The sequence below is a fragment of the Ammospiza nelsoni genome, chromosome 4 (assembly GCF_027579445.1).
Source record: "Ammospiza nelsoni isolate bAmmNel1 chromosome 4, bAmmNel1.pri, whole genome shotgun sequence".
Lineage (NCBI taxonomy): Eukaryota > Metazoa > Chordata > Aves > Passeriformes > Passerellidae > Ammospiza > Ammospiza nelsoni.
The window spans coordinates 46535070-46555312 of NC_080636.1; the positions used below are offsets into that span (position 1 = coordinate 46535070).

The 20243-nt window shown below is 40.2% G+C and overlaps 1 protein-coding gene across 1 annotated transcript in view; it reads right to left on the reverse strand.

Moving 5' to 3' along the window:
- The window catches only part of FAT4 (FAT atypical cadherin 4), a 120246-nt gene that overhangs the window by 53951 nt on the left and 46052 nt on the right, over positions 1 to 20243 (reverse strand). The window contains exons 2-4 of the mRNA XM_059470900.1: positions 5420 to 5551; positions 2517 to 2778; positions 550 to 900 (exon numbers count right to left, since the gene is read on the reverse strand). Coding sequence (XP_059326883.1) covers positions 550 to 900; positions 2517 to 2778; positions 5420 to 5551 — 745 coding nt within the window. The remainder of the gene's footprint in view (positions 1 to 549; positions 901 to 2516; positions 2779 to 5419; positions 5552 to 20243) is intronic.

Sequence of the window (20243 nt, forward strand, 5' to 3'; positions counted from 1 at the left end):
GTTACACAGGGTAATGTCTGCGGACACTTCAGAAAATGCGGTACACGATGGAATGTTGTTTATGCATTTCAAGGTCATATTCTGTAATTCTTCTTCTTTGGGCACAAACTGTAGGGCAAAATGGTTAAGCAAGCTATAAAAATTGTACCTTTTACACTCAACACACTAACACCCACTAGATCCCATAAATAATCTCAATATTAAAGCTCATTCCAATGGAAGTTTTCCTAAGATCTCTTTCAGTATTTTTTTTTGACCTCCACTATCAACAACTTGTACGATAGACTTCATGTCAGACATAAAAGTTATAGTGCATTTAAGATGACTGCAGATAACATCTGATATTACCACAACCCTCTTCAGCATTTTTAACAAACTTTCAGAAAAAAAGCTTGGCAGACTGAGGTCTAATTTAAATGCGAATTTAAGCACACGACAACAGCAACTTTCAGGTAGCCCTGATTTTCCCTTTTTTGAGTAAGTCTAACCCATTGCTGAGGCGAAGCACAGATTTAGGAGCACAGGCACGGAATGTCAGGGAGCTCCTACCGTCATCGGCGTCGGTGACGCTGAAGTTGAGGATGGCGGATCCGGGTGGAAGGTTCTCCATCAGGGAAGTGCTGTAGGAGGCCATGCCAAACACGGGTGGGTTGTCGTTGACGTCCAGGATGTTGAAGTACACCCTGATGGCCGTGGACTGGCCTCCCCCATCCTCAGCACGCACGGTGAGGATGTAGTACTGCTGTGCTTCGTAGTCCAGGGCCCGGGTGAGGTTGAAGACCCCGGTGACGGGATTCAGGAAGAAGATTCCCTCCTCATCATTCTCGCTGATGGTGTATGTGATCTCCCCGTTGATGCCCGAGTCGTCGTCGGTGGCAAGGATGGCTGCCACCAAGGACCCTGCGTGGCACAACAGAACCAGCTCTGCATCAAGCAGATCCATAGATGAGAGATAACCTCCCAGAGAAACTGAAGCCTCAACACTGTCTGAATAACTATTGAAAAAGGTTTTTCAAGCTGAAAGAGACATCATATTCTTGCTTTTACTCAAAGAAATGGCCAGGAATGGTTTTTATCCTCATGCAGACTAGATATCAACAGGGGCAAAAATACCTTTTGTCCTGCTAGGCATTGCCTTAGTATGATTCAAAGGACCCCCCCTTTTCTGCAGACAATCACAAGTTCTGGAACCTTCCAGACATTTCTTTCCAAATGCAGAACCCAATATGCGAGTACAAACCGCACAACCCAGCTCTGCTTTTTGAAACAGAGCCTTTGCAGGGTAACTGTGGTTAGAAAACTAGAAACCTTATAGGGGTCTGTTCTCTGCTGTTTTCTGAAATTCAACACCCTGTGAGTTGGTGCCAGTGTTTTCATTTCTGCATAGCTGACCTATCTGACTAGAGTTTGGAAATCAAGTGTCACTTTTTAGTATTTCGAACACTAATTATAATTAAGATCAGTTCATTTCCAAGAAAAGAAATCATTAGGTTTCCTTTCCCTGGAACCAGATGAACTACGTGCAGCACAGTTAACTACTTTCAAGCAACGGGACAATGAAAACTGCTTAAATCATCAGAAAAAAGAAGAGTGCTGTAACCCCCTGTAATCCAGCTGGATATGCTGATATCTTTCACATCCTTTTGATGATCTCAAGCTTTAATGTTTCTTTAACTGCAAGGGGAATGGGAGTTACTCTCTGGGATAGAAAGTGGAACCTCAAAGGGGAAACCTCATGGTCCTTCCCCACTGGGTGAGCCTGCCAGCTGCTCCCAGACTTCTGGAGAGCAGAGCAGGAGAAGATGCAGTACTTTAATACAAAATCAGCCTATTTGTTCCTTCAGCATCCATCACTGCTGAGCCGGGTATAAAGCACTAATGTACGCCCTGTAAACAATTAACAAGAGAAATCTTATTTTAATGTGGAGGGAATTAGACTTGCCTTTTCCAGGGTTATCCCTGCTGAAACAGACCGAGACTCAAGGCTCTGAGAGAAAAGAGCATGGCTGGGGATCAGCAATCAAAGCACTCTGTGCTATACAGACATCTCAATTACTTCCAGATCAGATTCCTGAGGCACAGCTGATTGCACTGTAATTCTTTAATGTGAAACACCACCAAATTTTGGGACACAGACTGTGGGGCAGAGTGCAAAAGTTGGAGGCTTGGGGGTAACCTTAGTTGAAGACTCCCATGCTTATAGAAATCCTAATAAAAGCTTGAAAGCTAACACCAAACAATTTGCATCTCCTTGGTTTATTCATGTTTTAGAATAAGTTTCTAACATGCTACTGGCAGATACTGCTTTTGAACTAGCAACCTGTATAAAATCTTGGAAGTAATACTCATTTCTCACCTGGAGACATGTAGTAGAGCCCAGTATTTGAAAACTTTTTTTTGATCTAAATACTTTTTAGTTTACAACCTCCCTTTGAAGCATCAGAAAGCACTCTTGCATCCAAAACCAGCTTTAAACGAAGAAAACAACCACGCGAGTATTTCCACGTCCTGTTTACCTGGAGTGGCATCTTCTGGGACGTCGAAGGAGTAGACAGGCTTGGAGAACTTGGGGATGTGGTCGTTGACGTCGCTGACGGTGATGTTGATCCTCACGTCCGAGGACTGCAGGCCGTCGTCGGCGCGCACCAGCAGCGAGTACTTGGAGCGGCGCTCGCGGTCCAGGCGCCGCGTGGCCATCAGCTCCCCCGACTCGGGGTCAATGTGGAAGCTATCGTCTGCACCGCTGATGATGGTGTACGTCACCAGGGCATTGGCTCCCTAAGCCAGAACAGAAGTGGTCAGATCGCCTCGCTCGCCAGGAAAACCACATCATAACTCGCAGCGAGATGAGGATCGTTCCAGGAACGGCGCTCGGGGATTATTTTTCAGAATGGTTTCCTTTAATAAACAGCCTTCCTGCCCAGTCCCTGCTTCAGCCCCACATGCACACAGTTTTTATTTATGAGACGTGAAATTATGAGATTACCCAGATACTTTATGCTCCACTCTTCAATCAATACCAAAAAACTCTGTTACCTGTTTTAGTTTGAAACCACCGAGCAGTGTGACCTCTTAAAACAAGAATAAACATTGATCCTTATTATCTTGGAAGGTTAAATTACATCCCTGACAGTGGGATCAGCTCTGCCTTTCTTGCTGTCTGGAGATGGGATAGAGGGAGCAGGAGAGGGAGGAAGGGAGGCATGGAAGCAGAGGGATGCTTCCATATGGCAGCACTTCCAGCCACAGCTCGTGGTCAGGAGAAACTCATGGAGGCTGTGCTTGCAGCAGCCCCTCAAAGGTCAGTTTCTGCATGGAAATCTTCTTACCCATGTAAATAAAAAAACCCAGAGTGACAAATCACACATCATTAAAATCACAGTTCTGATCTCTTGGGTTGTGCTGCAAGTCAAAAGCATTTGCTTTTGGGTCACAAAATTTAATTTATTCTTGGGGGATAAAAAGAAGCATTCATATGGACTTTGAGCATTTCGGTTGAAAGGAAAATTAAGGAAAAGTAATGTTATATAGAAAAATGTCATGCATTTCTTTTTGCAAGACAGGCTTAAGGACACTGAAGGTTTGGTAGCCTCTAACATCAAATACAGCACTCTAAACCCTGTGTGCTGATGGTGCCTGGAAATGCAAGCAGATATTTACTGTGCCCTCCTCTGGTGCCAGGCCAGAGCTCAGGTTTGACAGCTGAAACGTGCTGCTGATGTGCCAGTAACATTCTGCAACGAACAGCAGATCACAGAGATAAGGTGGAAAGGAATTCTAGGGCTGTTTCAGATGCTCCTGCCTAAAAAAGCAAATTAACAGGGATAAACACCTGCTTGTATTTGTGAGAGGAGAGACAAGCATTAGTTACCTGACCTTACCAGAGTGCCCCATGCCAAACTTTCTCTCTGGGGCTCTCTTTCAAAGAGTCAGACTGAGCTAAATGATAAAAGGAAATTTAGAAAGAAAACAGGCTTCAGCAGGTGCAGTGCTCCATCTGTGTGCTCAGGTGTGCCACAGGCTTTCCTACAACTGTGTGGCTTGGCCACCACATCTCACGGGAATTTTCAGAGTGATCACATTCTTCACCTCATGTTTGACCAGAGTCCTCCTAACACAGTGCAGCTAAAGCCACAGCCATGTGTGATACTGGTTTATTCTCTGCCCTCAATATAAACCCTCCCCCTTCAAAAGGCAAGGGAGAATAAAAAGGTATCTCAGCCCAAAGCTGCACATTACTAGGAAAACTTGGGCTCCTTGTATAGAGCTGGAGTTACAAATATTCTGGCAGGGCAACTGAAATCATTCCTTTTGATAAAAACACTGACTGATTTCTCTCTAAGGTAGCAAATCACTTCCCACTGGATGCGGGAATGTGATTATGCAGAAGGGGTAATAGATATGGGGAGTTCAGGAATGGTTAAAGAGGCTGGAGCACTATTGCTATAATCTTAGATACATTTGCCATACCACACCACAGAGGGGTAGCTCAGAATTTCCCACTTCCTAAAAGAAAGACAAGCAGCTAGAATTTTTGTTACACAAGTGCACCTTTCCAAAATCCTGGGTTTTGTCTGTGTATCAGGCTACTACTGGAAAACAAAGGGAAAACCAAAATATTTACAACACATTTGCACCATTCCCAGGGGTGTTCCTGTGGTTCCCTCTGTAGTAGTAAGATTAAGTACACCAATTAACAATCACAGGAAGATTAACCAAGCTAACACAAAAAAGGCCAGCAATAAAATTCTCCTAAGGAGGTTGAATCACCCTGTTATTGGAAAACAAGAACTGCTTGCTGTTGTCAAGTGTAACTCTGTATTTTAATGACAACACAAACTTTTTGTATGATTATATTGACTTTTTAGCCATTCTCTTCATGGAAAGAAATAGTTTGAGCAAACAAAATTAACATGATTAATATTTTTATAATTTAAGTTTCTAAAATAAATGAAAGCACCAACAGCATGGTAGTTTCTTCATAGCACCTTATTTGCAGCATTCTCATAATAATGACTCTCAGAGGGCAAAACTCTTTTGCAAACAAATTCACGTACAGAGCACACATTTTATCGTTATTTCTTTTCTCCACTTTTTGGTATAATAAAACCTTCTTTTGGAAGGGATAATATTGGTCTTTGTTAGGTCTAGTCAAAGGGCAAGCAGGCATTATCACAGTTTTACTTGTTCTCCAAGGCTTGTCTCAGATTAATTTTATTGCACGCCTTGGAACTGGGCTCAACTACAACATCTTGGTTCCAAAGTTAGCTTAGAGCTCCACAGTACTGGACAGAACTTTGTGAATGACTGCCATGATTCCTAAGGCCAAACTCACACAAAGGGATGAAGAAAACAGGTAAGATCATGTCCAGAATGGCACTTTTAGCACCAACATTCAAAACTGAAACCCTGCTCCTACCTCATCAGCATCCATGGCTGTCAGCTGCAGGATTTTAGATCCATCCCCTATGTTCTCCTCTACAGTGAGGTCAAGCATGTCTGTGGGGAATACTGGTGGGTTGTCATTGATATCCTGAAGTGTTATTTCCACCTGTAAAAAAGAAGGAATAGGAAAAAACTGGAATGAGCACTGGATGTGGATTGAACCTGAACGTTACTAATAAAATAATTCTGAAAGAAATCAGGTAAACTGCTCTTAATCACATGAATTAGCACATTCCCAAATCACACCAACAAGAGGAAAAGCTTGTCCGGATATTAAAATTCCACATTGTCATAAAATACTCCTAAGAAAACCTCTAACACAAATAAAGTTAATTTGACTTGTTGATAGCAACTGATTTTAAATGGTCCTAGCCTAGTTTATACTGGAAGAGATCCACTGATAGACTGTCATTGTAATCCTCAAAGTCAGCCCCTGGAGAGGAACTGCCAAGTGCCGGGGCAGGAGATCGTTCAACCATTAAATGCTGCCTGACATAAAGATGAGGTGGTGTAAAATTCTCTCTGAAATGTTTATGTATTGGCAACTCTCCATTCCGAGAGGGGGAAAAAAACACCCTTGCACTTAATATATTTTATAGCAAATAATCTGCTTTTCTCTCTCTCTCAAAACTCCCCTCTAATTGCAAACATAAACGTTGCTTTAGGAGCACCCACTAGCATCTACTCTCCTTGACTATCCAAAACTCAACAAATGTTCTCTTCACGTGCCATATTTGTATGCCTTTCCAAGGAAGAATGACAGCTCCTGAAAGGTTGTTTTGTGATCTTAATCCCTAGTTTTTCATAAGCAAGATTGCTGCCCTGCTGATGCTAATCCAAAAAGATGCAGAGCTACATTTTCTCTTGTTGCTGGGTCTGGAATGTAATATTCCAAAATAGAAAAAGAAGACACAGCTGTTTTATATTTATAATGGAAAAAAAAAGTATGCTTTTGGACCCAAAACAATAAACAGTCACCAAACTCTGAAGACCCTACTGAGGAGAAACTGAGTAGCTGAAAGTACTAAAGAACACAGCAAGGCAAAGGTATGGATGACTTAAAGAAGGTACCTGGACTGACAGACAAAATCTTATTTATGCTACAGTATCTGCTATGCCCTGATCCACAAGGACTCTCCAGGCATTCAGTTGAAAATATGGATTGGGCTACTCTGGATGTAACCAACACAGGCATTTCTGGTGATCCAAAGTCTGGGATTTCTGCTGTCTCTAGTCCCCTGTCATAACATTTTCTTCTCTGTTCTGTCTTCATAGGGAGCACCAATTGCCAAACTGTTTTGACTTGATCACTAGGATGATCCCAAACACAGAGGAAATATTATATTAATATTAGTGTAACATTAACATAATAGCTATATGTGCTGGAAGTGGAGACAGAACAAGGGTCTTTTACTGAAGGCTGTAATTTATTTATCCCCTATTTAATCCCTTTGGACACTCAAAAATGGTACAGGAAGCAATTCACAGCCTGAGACAGATCAACCCAGAAGGTTGTATTGTTAAATTTATATCCCTGACAGCAGAAACACAAGGAGTGCTGAGCAGAGCATCACAAGCAGTGACTGACAACCACCTCACCAGACACAAACTTTGGGAGAAGAAGCCAGCCTAGGTTGGTTTTCAAGGAGACTGGGTGACAATCAATCATAGAAATGGGAGAGATGTGGTAGAAATGGCAGATGAAGGATTTTGCCAGCCCTCCCTGCCCATGGAATGGCAAAGCACACCCCTCTTGCTTCCTTCCCCAAGGTGCAGCATTTTCCCAGACAGGGCTTCAAGGTAAAGCAGCTGCACAGCTCTGCAATTCATCTATTCCTACCATACATGTCATTCACAGCTCATGTTTCAGCTGCAAGTGACATTTCACCACCAGAACCCATTTCCACGAGGAGAAATTGCCCTTTGTACAAATGATGTGAAAAATATGTGACAGCTTCTGGGGGGTTTGGGATAGGAGCTGCGCATTGCCTACAGCTTGAATAATGTGAAATAGCGAGGATCCAAGAACACAGATGGCCAAGGGTTGGGGGACAAATAAGTTAATTATAAAGTCACATTCCAGGGAAGTGTAAAAAAGAAGAATAAAAGAGGTAATTTTATTCTGAAAAATCAGTTTACAAGCAAACAAAGAAACTGCATTTTATATCAAAGATGTGCTTTAGATGGTGGAAAAATAGGAAATTCTCAAATAAGGATCAGATTTTTTTAGAAAAGAATACAACATTTTAAGAGAGCATTTACACATGATTTATTACTTATCCAAAAGGCTTAGATAATGTGTATTGCTTCATAATTCACCATTGGCTAAGTCCAATTAGCACCTGTGTCTAAAGCTATCTTTTTACTTCTGCTAGAATTTAGTACTTCAGCTTCCAAACAGAACTGTAGACCTGGGGAGTCAGATTCTTGAATGCAACCATTGGCAGAAATTTCACTGAAATAATCACAGAATCACAGAATGTGTGGGCTGGAAGGGAACTAAAAGATGCTGCAGTTCCACCCACCCTGCCAGGGATGAGGATGCCACTCACTAGAACAGGTTCCTCAGGGCTCATCCAGCCTGGTCTAAGACATCTATGAAAAAGGATTTGAGAAAAAAAAAAATCACATTTTCCCTAAAACAAGAATCTGTTATATTCCATTTAAGAGAGGATCTCATACATCCTGAATGAGATGGGATGTAAACTGAATATCCAGGAGCTCACAAATTAATTTCACTTTGAGAAATTAATTTGTGAGAAGAAGAAGAACCACAACCACAAAGTCTTGCATTGCCATGGGGCACTGGAAGATTGCAGAGTATCTTATCACACCTTTACTGGAGAAGAAAAAGAGAAAACTCCACAAAGCTTTAATCAAAGATCTAAACTAAACCTTTTCCCAACCAACAGCTTCTTTCTAATCCCACTTCACATTTGCATAAAGGAATCCATGTGTGTCACCACCCACCAGTGACAGCAGCGGGTACAAGAACAAATATCCAGGAAACCAAAGGCCTTGTAACCTCAGATACACCACAGGATGGAACACAAGGGAGCTGAAGGGATTTATCCAAACCTTGGAAGAAAGGAACCATTACATGCCAGTAGGATTGCAGAAAGCAACATGCCCAGGCTACATGGAAAGTGATAATTGCCACCTCCTTGTCCAAATCTATCTAAAATGAGGAATATTCTTGCCTGACCTCAAACTCATCACTCAGCACAAATCTAGGATGCAAAGGCAGACACAGACCAAGCACCCCACAGCACTCCAGGTACTGCACATGCAACAACAATTTCTGCCACTTTCTATCTGACAAATCCTCAATTCTATTTGTATCAACAGCAACTTCAATACAGGACCAAAAGTTCTTACTGCCACTCAGAGGACTCAAATATAATAAAACACAGAAACAGCAAAGATAGTTAAGCATCTTTGCACCTTTTTTATTCTCTAACCTGCCCTCTCCTATGGTCCAGGCACTGATGGATAGGGGCTTTGCTCCTCTGAAGAGCCTTGAATTTCTGCAGAAGTCATGAGAGCACAAATAGTTACAGACTCTCCTAAATATATTAAGACTGTGATGGAAAACGGATTAATAGATTCATTATATTGTCTTGCTTGTGTTGTTCAAGGGAAAATGAAAAAAAAAAAAAAAAAGAAAACTTTGGTCAATTCACATGCATACATCTCCACAAAATCACTCTACTTTTGTACAAATTCTAGTACAGAGCTTTTCCTTCACATTTAATACATGTAGAAAGACTGAAGATCAAAGCTTTCCCTCAGAGCTTTTTCTTCAGACAAAAACACATTGTTTATTTACCAACCCTTGTTAAATAAACACAATAATTTTACATAAATTCCTATGCAAACCACCTTTGTGTGGGGTTTTTTTATTAGTTTTATTTGTGTGCTTGTTTTATGTTTGACTCAAGCTAAGATGCAAAAACAGAGGCATACAACAAACCACAGAGATCTGCAATATAGAAAGCCAAACAATACCACAAATTTCCCTGTGCATGAATCAAATTTCTCCTTCACAGGCTTAATAACATTCTCACAATAACTCCCTGCCCCTGCCACAGTTACAGATGGCCAGCCCATCCTCATCTGTGACAATTTGATTGCTGCAGCCTGTTGTCACAGACATTTTAAAAGCAGAGGAAGTATTAATTGCCTTGATCTTGTTAGGATTCTTATTTGCTGTTCAAATTAGCCTCTTGTGTTTTTGGTTTTTTTCTTCCCTAAACAAATTCAGAACAGATTGAGGCAGGGCAGCGCTCACCTCAAAACCAGTTCTGCTACAATTTACTCTGAATGTAGATGTTAGAAAAATAGTTCTTTCTCCATTCAGATAGATCTCAGCTGTTAAAAGATATAGGGATCATATCAAATCCTCAAATTTTAAAGCACACTGATCTAATAAAGCATTTAAGACAAACTATTCTTCAGCTTATTAAAAGTAATTTGTTGAATTAAGCTGCCAAAAGATGAAGTTTCACTTCTCAGAGCAGAAAAACCAATTTCACTTCAAAAATACCAGTACCCCAGGTAACTATTACTGAACAGGCTAGACAAGTTCCATGCTCAACATGAAAATCTTAAAATGAGAGTTTTATTCTGGAAAAAGAAATTATTTTAGTGGCTGAGTTTATGAGCTACAAAGGTATGTAAAATAAAACATACCCTGCAAGGCAACGTGCCAAATTCTAACCAATCATAACACCTTCCACAAACTAATGGGTTCACTTGGCCAGACCCTATCCTTCTGTTTTACTGCAGTTATTAACATTTACTCCAAACTCAGGAGGGTTTACAGACAGGACAGCTCTCTGAAGTTCTTCCACCTATCAAATGACAACGAGAAGAGGAAAAGAGATGACACAGGAAACATGAATGAGCTCCCGTGGCAGCAGCAAGTTTCCCTGGGAGTCCCACAGAGTAATTCCTGCTTGGAGCCGTGCTACCCATGGCACACAGTGGGTCAGAGATCTGTAGATAGAACACGAGCTGAGGAGGGAGCAACTCCCAGATGCCTCACGCCTTCCTTGCCTCTTCAAAAGCTGAAGCTATTTGATCAAAGATCAAACAGAGTGCAGAGGCAAGAGCTTTTCTTTCCATTTTTATATGGTGTTGAGTCATTCTTCTTCCCTTTGCTAACTGCCCCTTCTCTCAGGAGATCCCCTCTAAGAATCCATGAGCAGCATCCCCACAAACCATCCTGGAGACTTCTGTTTATGCCTAAGCCATCAGATGATCCTTCATCTTAAAATTAAGGAGCTTTTTCTTCTTTGCTGGAGAACGTGGCAGCACATTATCAATTTGAACTGAATAAAAGTGAAAGGATTTTATTTCTCCCTCTCTTGGTAAATATTCTAAGCAATATCATTCATGATGATAAAAGGAAAGAACACAACTATTCATTCACCCCATCCATGTAACTGACTGAAGAACCTGGCCAACACCAGTCATTTGTTTTTTCCTTGCCTTCATCAGTTCAGCCTTCTTCTTCATCCAGCAAACAATGATTCTCTAATCCTGGAAAACACACATGCATGGGTAGATTCCTTTTTTAAACTGATGTGAGGAGTCAGGCTGGCCACTCACACCAGCGAAGGTGTGCTGACACTCAGTGCATGGGTTCTTCCTCCAAACTGGAGAGGCAAGGGAATGGGGACATAAAGGATCAGAGTACAATGCATGTCTGGAAATACATATTCAGGAAAAAAATGAACAAAAATCCTCTTTAAATAAATATAAATATATATATAAATAAATATAAAACCCCATAGCTCATCTTGAACCAGTTTCCCACCCTGCTCTAAATCACTGGGAAACAGTAAGTTTGAGGGTAAAAAAAACCAAAAAACTTCTGCTTTGAAATGACTTGAATACCCAATAATAGCAGAGCTCAGGAAGGTGAAAAACCTGAACTACTGATCGTGCGCATTTACAATTTCACAACAAGATGGAAAGGCCATTTATAAAGGAAATATCTTGGGACAAGGCAATAGCTGAGGCTGAATGAGGCATCTGAATAATGCATTTTCCAGGAGGCACACAATCCCAGTGCATGCTAGCACAATAAAAATCACATTAGTCTATTGTGCTGCAGGCCAGCAAACCTGTTAAATAGAAATGTAATGTTGTTTAGAACCCCACTATTAACAGGGGGGAAGATTGCAGCTGGGGAGAAAATGTGGGGGAGAAGTGCTAAAAAAAAAAGAAATTTAAAAAGCCAGGTTTAAAAGACTTAATTCTGATGTCTGAAGTCAAACTTGATGAAACACAGGATGTGAAATCTGTCCTAGGCCCCACCACTGCCCACTTCAAATAAAACATCAACCCTGTACACAAGACAGCAGTAATTTAGAATAGGGATTATATAAATATTTCCTTTTATCTCACAGAATCAGGAATTACTATTGATTATCAGCCTTGAAATTGTTTGGAAACTTAGGGCTCAACACACTTTGGAAACATGCTTTGCTTTGTCCATTAAACAAACATGCGTGGATCCTTATACCTAAATCAGGTGTAAATCTGCTTTCATCATCATTTAAAATAAAAATTCAAAAAGAAGCTACTTCCTTCTGTTGTCCCTAAGAAATATTGATCCTAGTGCTGTAAAAAAAAAAAGGTGATATAATTGTTTCATTTTCTCTCCCTGTTTTTCCCCTCCCCTATCTGTTAAGGTGACCACTGGGAGTTGCACTGCCTGGAGCCTTGATTAAATGTTTCACTGCATCCAGAACACTTCATCATGCAGCATAGCCAAAATCTATTATGGCTTGCAAGTGACTCATACTTGAGCTATGAGAAAACCATAATAAAGAGCATTTTACATAAAAATGCCCAAAAGGTAGGTAATTCAATCTTGATTCTGAGTAGTATGCAAGGTCTCCGCGTCCAGCCTGTGCAGACAATAAGGCATTGTCTGGAAATGTGTTACCTACTGTGGTTACAGTTCACTTCTTTTGCCAAAATCCAGATGAAAGACACTGAAAAGAAACAATCTTGTCCCAGCAGAAGGCCACCAGCCAGGACAGGACACTAACATTTCCAAAAATAAAGTTTTTCTAAAGGCAAAGCAAGGAATGCTAAAATTCTAATTCTTTCTGAAATCAGTATTTTAAGGTAATTTAAGCACTACATCATTTTCTGCTCCCTCAAAAGAGACATGGTCTCACACGCAGCAGAGGGAATTAAAACTGGATTAAGGAAAGCACTACTCAAACCTTGGCTAATTTAACAAAGTAACAGCATGCTGACTTTAAAACACACATCGAATCATAAACATGGAAACCCAGTAGGATCCAACTTCACAGCAAATGAGAGATAAACATCAAATTGGTACAAGGGATAAAACTGATAAGAAATGCCGCCAGCAGGTATTTTCTCCCTTCCCTCACCACCAGAACCATAATGAAACACAGGTTACTTTGTCAGGACTGGTTAATGAGTAACAGGGATAACTCAGTCAATATTCACGCAGCTTTAAAACCAGATGGATTGTAGGGATGAGTTACCTTGAACTCCATTTCAAGAGGACTAATTAATTAGCAGACCAAGACCTCTCCCAGAAACTGCAACCCAGGGGCACCAAGGCAGAGCTGGGCTGGCATTAAGGACCATGAAAAGCTCCTCCACCCACCCATCCTTTCCATGGATGCTGGATATGTACACACACACGGCCCTGCAGCATTTCCCCAGAGAACAGGGGTGACTTTCTCATAAAGACATTGCTTCTTCTGCACCCAGTACCACAAACACTTGGCAAACCCTTGCTAGTGAGGCTTTTTGGATGTTTTATTTTTTCTTTTTGGAATTTTTGTTCTTAAAGCAGTATACATTTGGGACCCATTTGGCTTATAACTTTGCATTTAATTAAATGAGTTCTACTGCCATGTAATAAGAAATGGATTGAATCAGTAAGAACATTTCAGTCTGTGCCAGAAAATTAAAAAAAAAAAAAAAAAGGATAAAGTCAGAAAATGCAAGCATTAGAAGTTCAAGAATGGGAATGTCACACCTCTAAATTAAATAAATCACCTAATTAAACTTACAGGTGTGACATTTAAGACACATGCAGTCATCAGGATGATGTGACAAATCCATCCCATCACTGAAGACTGCCCAAACAGCAAATGAAAACCTCTTTACCCAGAGCCATGGCAGAAAAAGCACTGCTACAGACACCAAGACACTATATTCCCTAGAGACACTATATTCTCTTGCACAATCTGATATTTGAGATATATTTAAGGTTTATTTAAGACACAGGACTGAACGCTGACTGATGCTTTGCAGTTTTGAGGGTTTCGTATGTGGCACTTCCTGAGAAGAACCCCTCTAAGACCCTAAATAGACTTTAGCCAATAAAACACACAAGGCCAACGTGTTACTCTCCCGAGTCACATTTACAAGCACAAAGCCATATTACAGAAATGGCTAAAGGTTTTTCCCCCCCGCAGCACTGCTAGCAGGGAAGTGTCAGGGCTAGAAATTCCAAGTATTTCTGCATCCTCCTACAAATTTCAGGCAAGTGCCTTCCTCACCATAGTGCCCTTTTGCAGACTGCAGGCTTTGCAGCACATCTGGTGTCAGGGAGGGCCCTTCCCTTCCCTGTGGCCACAGGCCCCTTGAGGCCAGAACAGCTTTTTTCTGTGGCCACAGCTGGACCTTCTCATGTGGCTGCCCTCAGCAGAGCCAGCTGGCAAAACCGGGGCTGCAGTGGCAGGGTCAAGAACTTCAACCCACTGGGCACACCAGCCCTGCTTTACTCAGCATTTTTATTTAGGCAGCTGGACCTTCAGGCATATCCTTCTTTCCCCATTTATCTTTTTGGCCCACCATGGCTATGGAACCTTTAGTACAATTATTGAGAAAATCCCACATGAGTGCATCAGCCTACTGTTATGCCTGTTGGACCAACTCCTATACCTGGACCAAAAAACAAAGTCCTACATGCCTCCAAAACCTAGTTTTTTCCCCCCAACTAAATTCAATATGTCTACATTATCTCTTCTTGAAAAAAATTGCTGTTTCTGGTGATGAGGTTTTGCAATAAAGCCTTTCTTGAAGCTGAATAAAAACCTCTATATCAGTCTTTTACCAAACCATGAAGATTCAAGTTTGCACGTAGCTAAAAGCTTTCATCTCCAAAAATATTCTAAATAGCTGAATAACACATTTCTTCTGGCCCAGGAATGTGAAAGGTGGATAAAACTCCACTTACAGTTCTTCGTGTCAGCTAACAATTTTTGTTTCCCTCACTTACCCTTTGAATTTTCTTACTCAGCTGTTGGACTTTGGATTTGACACAGCAAATTTAGAAAATCAAGAATTAAAGACTAATTAAATGGTCTTTAAAAAGACCTTTTGAAACATGTCATTTCAGCATATGTTTAAATACACACATGACCTTGTTCAATGAAGAAAAATCAAGTAAAAAACCCCAGACTTTCACAGAAATAGCTGGAACAGTGTGCTTATGTGTTCTTACAGTCATCTTCCTTAATAAAGAATATGAAGTGTTTTATTTGAGCATAAATTTAGAGATTTTATTTTCATTGGTTCCTAAACATCCACTCCATCTTCTCTAGATGCAGCATCTACATCAGACTATGAAGTTAAGCTCTCTGGCTACCACAATTAATAATGAGAATTTTTAATATCCCAGATCCTGACACATTCCTATATTGCATCTCTCTCCCCCAACACCCTGACTTTGCACCACATCTCAGTGACTTTTTGTATTTATTTATTTGTTTTATTGTGGATAGCCCTCAGCAAGCCCCGATTACTGGGTCAGAAACATCACCAGCAGCTGACAATTGTAACAAACCAAAGCCTCCCTGCAATCAAGTAAAAACTTTAAATTCTGATAATCTTAGCAAACCTCTTTTAGAGGGGAAAAAAGAAAGAAATACACTTGCACTTGTGCCTATCTTAATTTCAGTGTGGCAGGAAGCAGATATACCACAAGAGAATGGTTCCCATGGTATTTCCAGCCCAGGAGAAACCAAAGAATCTTTTCATGCTCGGGTCCCTGTCTGATGTCCTGACTGAAGTGACTCAGCTTTCCTCGTGCTATAGCACTTGGGTTTTGCAGTTATTGTCCTGATTGTGCCAGATCTTTGATCCTTTTGGAAGTTCACCACCACTGGTCATTACTACAAGTCTCTGGATATTTAAAATGTATGGGAGGAATTTGACAAAAGCTGAGAATCACCAGCTCCCTTCTGAGGAACACAGAAAAAAAAAAAAAACAAAAGAAAAAAACCCCAACAAAACAAACCAAATCAGAATAAACGTTCAAGCGTAACCATAAAAGATTCCGAAATTCTTAACAGAGTTCAAGAATCCCTAAATACACAACTAAAAGATATAATTCTGCCTTTTGAAAATTGAGCTTAGGTTCAATTTCCTTGTGTTTTCCCCTTGTTTTACTTTCTTTGATTTGTGTCTTCAGTAGGGTGTCTATGATGTGGCATGGGATTTTTTTTTTTTTTTTAGAGCCCATTTTTTCTAAAGATCTTGTAGGTTGCAACAGTTTCAGTCTTTCTGGTTTTAACTGAATCAAGGAGTGCTGTGTACTGAATGTACAAACTGGCCCACTGTCCATGTGGAAGACATTAGACAATGATCATTCATTGTATGCTCACAATTGAAGCATTTCAATAGTTTTATAGACAATTGAGAAATAGGAAAAATTATTTTGAGGACAAAATTTGAATGGCTTACAGTTAAACGATTATATTATATTATATTACAGGGCAGGAAAACAGAAACAGAGTAGGCAAAATTTAATACAAAAAAAACCAACAAAAGTCGCACATTAACTCTTAGCAAGAAAATTACAGCAACAAACCTGGGCATCATGGAGAGGTCTAAAAAAAAATGCTGAGGGGTTTTGTTTCCTGTTTTTTCGTACCATTCACATCCCCCTCCCTGCCAAGATTGAGGAATCTCAGCCTGGTTTGATCCTTCCATAAGGTGTGACATCTTATTTTATTTTCCTAAGCGTAATACAGAAAAACGGTAGAGCAAAATTTTTCTAAAAGAAAAATATTTTCTAGGTATAAGTGTAATAAATCTGAAAGGTTTTTGAGAAAGTCATAAAGAGGAAAAAAAATTGAGGACAGAAAAGGGAGGAAGCACAAAAAAAAGGAGGAAGCCCAAAAGGAAAAAAGGAGGAAAAAAAAAAAGAGGAGGGAAAAAGGAGGAAGGAGAAAAAGGAGGAAGGTAAAGACTTCTGAATAATTTAAAAAATGGCAACAACTGAAATGCCTCTGCTAGCTCGTCATGTTAATGGAGACAACAACATAATTACCAACATAATTTCATAATAAACAGCTGCTGATAGGGCAACAGGGACAGCATCATGCCCCAAAGACATCATGGTGTGCTTTACATGGCATTTGTTTCTCTTACAAGCAATGGCATTCGAAGTAGAGATGCAGGTGTTCTGTTTAAAAGCATTCTAAAGCTGAAAATACCCACACCTATCTAGAAACCTGCTGCTTGAAATATCAGCATTTGTGAGAAATGAATAATGGCAATTTCTGCATTTATCAACAGCTGCCTTCTACAAACTTCCAGCAGACTTTCTCCAACATGATGAAAGGCATCTTTGTAATAGTACAATACCATGGTATTACCAAGAACACAGGGAGGTACGAAACCTCTTGCAGGAAATCTCAGCCCCCAAACACAAGTGTAAACTGAATTCACTCCTTCAGCCTTTCCAGTGACCAAACCATCAAACCATAGTACAGAAAAGCAGGAGCTGTTATTTACCTTTCCTTCATGCTGTATGAATCACTGACACACTCTCTGCTGTGTGCCATTTGCTGACATGTCATATTTTGTCTCAAAACGATGGATTTTGTTCAAAAGAATGAATTACTGGCGTATTTAACACATCTCCTGATAACTATTAATTGTGCATTTTCCCAAACTTATTTTTCACACAGGCATCACCAAACAACTTCTTGAAGCCCAGTAAGTCACAGATACCCTCCAAGCAGGCAACTCCCTGATATGAGATGATGTGCAAAACGCAATATTTGCAATATGCCTCAGGGAGAAAGTTACAGGCTATGAGTACAGTAATTCAGGTTAAAATAACAACAGTAGAAAGGGAAATATTTGTAACAATGCTAACTGATTGCTGGATTCACATTTTGTTTTCAGTAACCCCAAAACAAATCCTGAAACTCCAGCAAGATTAGTGCCTTTCTTTGCATGGACTGAGGTACTTGGCAAACACTGCTGAGTGAATTAAAACTAGCATACAATACAAGCAAGTTAGAAGGGTTAATTGAAATCTCTCTTTGAGCAGCAATGCAAACCCCCCTCAAATCTGTCAAAACACATTCCTTCAGTGTTTTGGGGTCTTCAGGTCCCCTGGACATTCCCATTCCCATTCTGGTAAATCCCTACCTGCTGCCTCAAGCCATTTCTTCTCTTTCAGGCTGATGAATGTGTGCCTAATAACCAGCAGAAATGCAAACAGGACCCCCAAAACAACTTTCTACTGACCTAAAGTAGTCTGAGACTTATGAAAACATCATTCTTCCATTTATGTTAGACAAAATTATTTCCCTATGTTTCTAGCAGCCCCTTGTAAAGCACAACAGACATCAGAACAGCATTAAAAAGCAACTTATGAAGCACACTATCACTACTTTCTTTGCACAGAAAAAACGTAGTTCACTTCAAAGTAGCTTCAAAATCATATTTGTTCACTGCTTTTCAGCACACCCACAATGAACATTAAACTTGCAGTTCTTGGGCTCGGCATATGTTGGTTTTTTTATTAACTTTGTACTTTGCAGGTTTAGAAAGTCTGCTGCAAATCATGAGCACCAGTATTTGTGGCTCTTCAATTTAATATACAGCTACAGTATTATAAATGCATTGCTGAGCTAATAAAATCACCACAAAACAACAAAGAACATGAAATTCTGCATTAATTTTTACACTACACAGCATTCAGCTCACCAGTACTTTCTAATCAAGCTTCCTGTACCACATTTATATCATTGCAGCTCATCAAATTTTCTAATTTATGTACAAGGACAGCTCAGCTCCTCTGGTTTTTGGGTACGTTCATGTATGCATCTTATTAAGACTAACTCAATCAACACCACATATTTGATAATGAGTTTGACAAATAATAGCATCAGACTGCACGGAAACAGAGCAGCACTTGAATTTTATTTTTTTTTAAATTCTTCTGAACTTGAGCTTATTTCCTGGTATTGAAATCATAATTAACTTATATCAAAAATCCTGCTGCTGTAAATCCCACTGGCTTCAGTAACTATGCCAGAAAGAGGTCCATTATGTGAGTCATCTGCTACAAACCAGAAAACAGCAACCACGCAACAGAATAATGCCAACTGAAATGATTTATGTTACTCTGACCACATGCCCCTCCGAGTTGTGTAACCCTGCACAATGGCTGTGATACCATCTTTTTTCTCTCAAATGTGACCAAGGAAAGGTGCCTGACCATTCCAATTGACGTGTTTTTCTTCCTGTGGGCCTAAAGAGCAGCTTATTTGTACAACTCATGCACCACAGCAACGAAACTTGTGTTGCCTCATTTGGCACAGGGCCAGGCAATGCTTGCTGAGTGCCAAATGCTCCACTAACCTAGATAATTTACACAGAGATGACGCACAGAGGAAAAAAAATCAGGTTATTACTGCATTTACTACCAGATACAGCTTTAAATTTCATTGTATGCAGGGCTGTGTTTTAGAGTGAGCCATCCTCACTAGACACTTTTGGAAAACACACTTGGCACTTAGAGAGTGCAGTTGAAAAAGAAGGAGGGGGAAAAAAAAAAGAAAGAGGTAAATTTAGAAAAAAGAATTAATGAGTACATCTGTAATTCTGTAATTACGGCATCTGCTCTTAAGCCTTTGCATCTGCTTGTGTACAGCTGCTCAGCACTGTCAACAATAACCTCAAACCCATGGCCAGATAGCATCTCACAACTTCAAGCCAAGCAAAAAAAAAAAAAAAAAAACAAAAAAAACCAAAACAAAACACCAAAAAACCCCATTAAATTCACATAGTGCATATGAACACACTGATGTGACCAAGCTAATGATCCACTGGACAAAAGCTCAGTTTTAACACTCTGTGTGCAGGGTTTTATGGTTTCAAATACAAAAAGGTTTGAGCGAAACTGAAGAGCTGCCTTCCAGGAATTCACAAAAGGAATAATCTCCATGGGAGAGGCTTCATCACAAGAGTTCAATTATGTTTCACAAACAAAGACTTTAATAAAAATGTTCTGTTAAATGTATTTTAGTGGAAATCTCCTCAAAACAAAATGATCAGGACAAGCAAAGCACTGCATTTTAAAACGAAGAGTGCTGCCAGCATCAACCCTCCCTGATAGTTTAGGAAGAAGGTTTCTGAAGGTGCCACACTAATACTCAGTTCAGAGGGAATTCAAAATGGGACATACCTCAAAGCCACTGAATATCCTCAAAGCCTACAAAAAGTCTCAGAAAGATGACTTCAAATGTAAGGCAAAAAAAAATTCAATAATAATAGAGACCACCTCTTCATTTTCTGTTTCTAGCACCGTGCAGAGCTGCATCCTCTGGGAATGGCTGCTCCCTCTCCAAGTGTCCACTGGGATTATTCCAAGCCTGGCAAACAAGGTTTTTATCTCAGTTTCAGTCTCAGTCCTGCCAAATGCATGAGAACCAAGTGGAAGAGGTCCAAATATTTTTGGAGATGAGCAATTTGGTCTATTTGTGCTT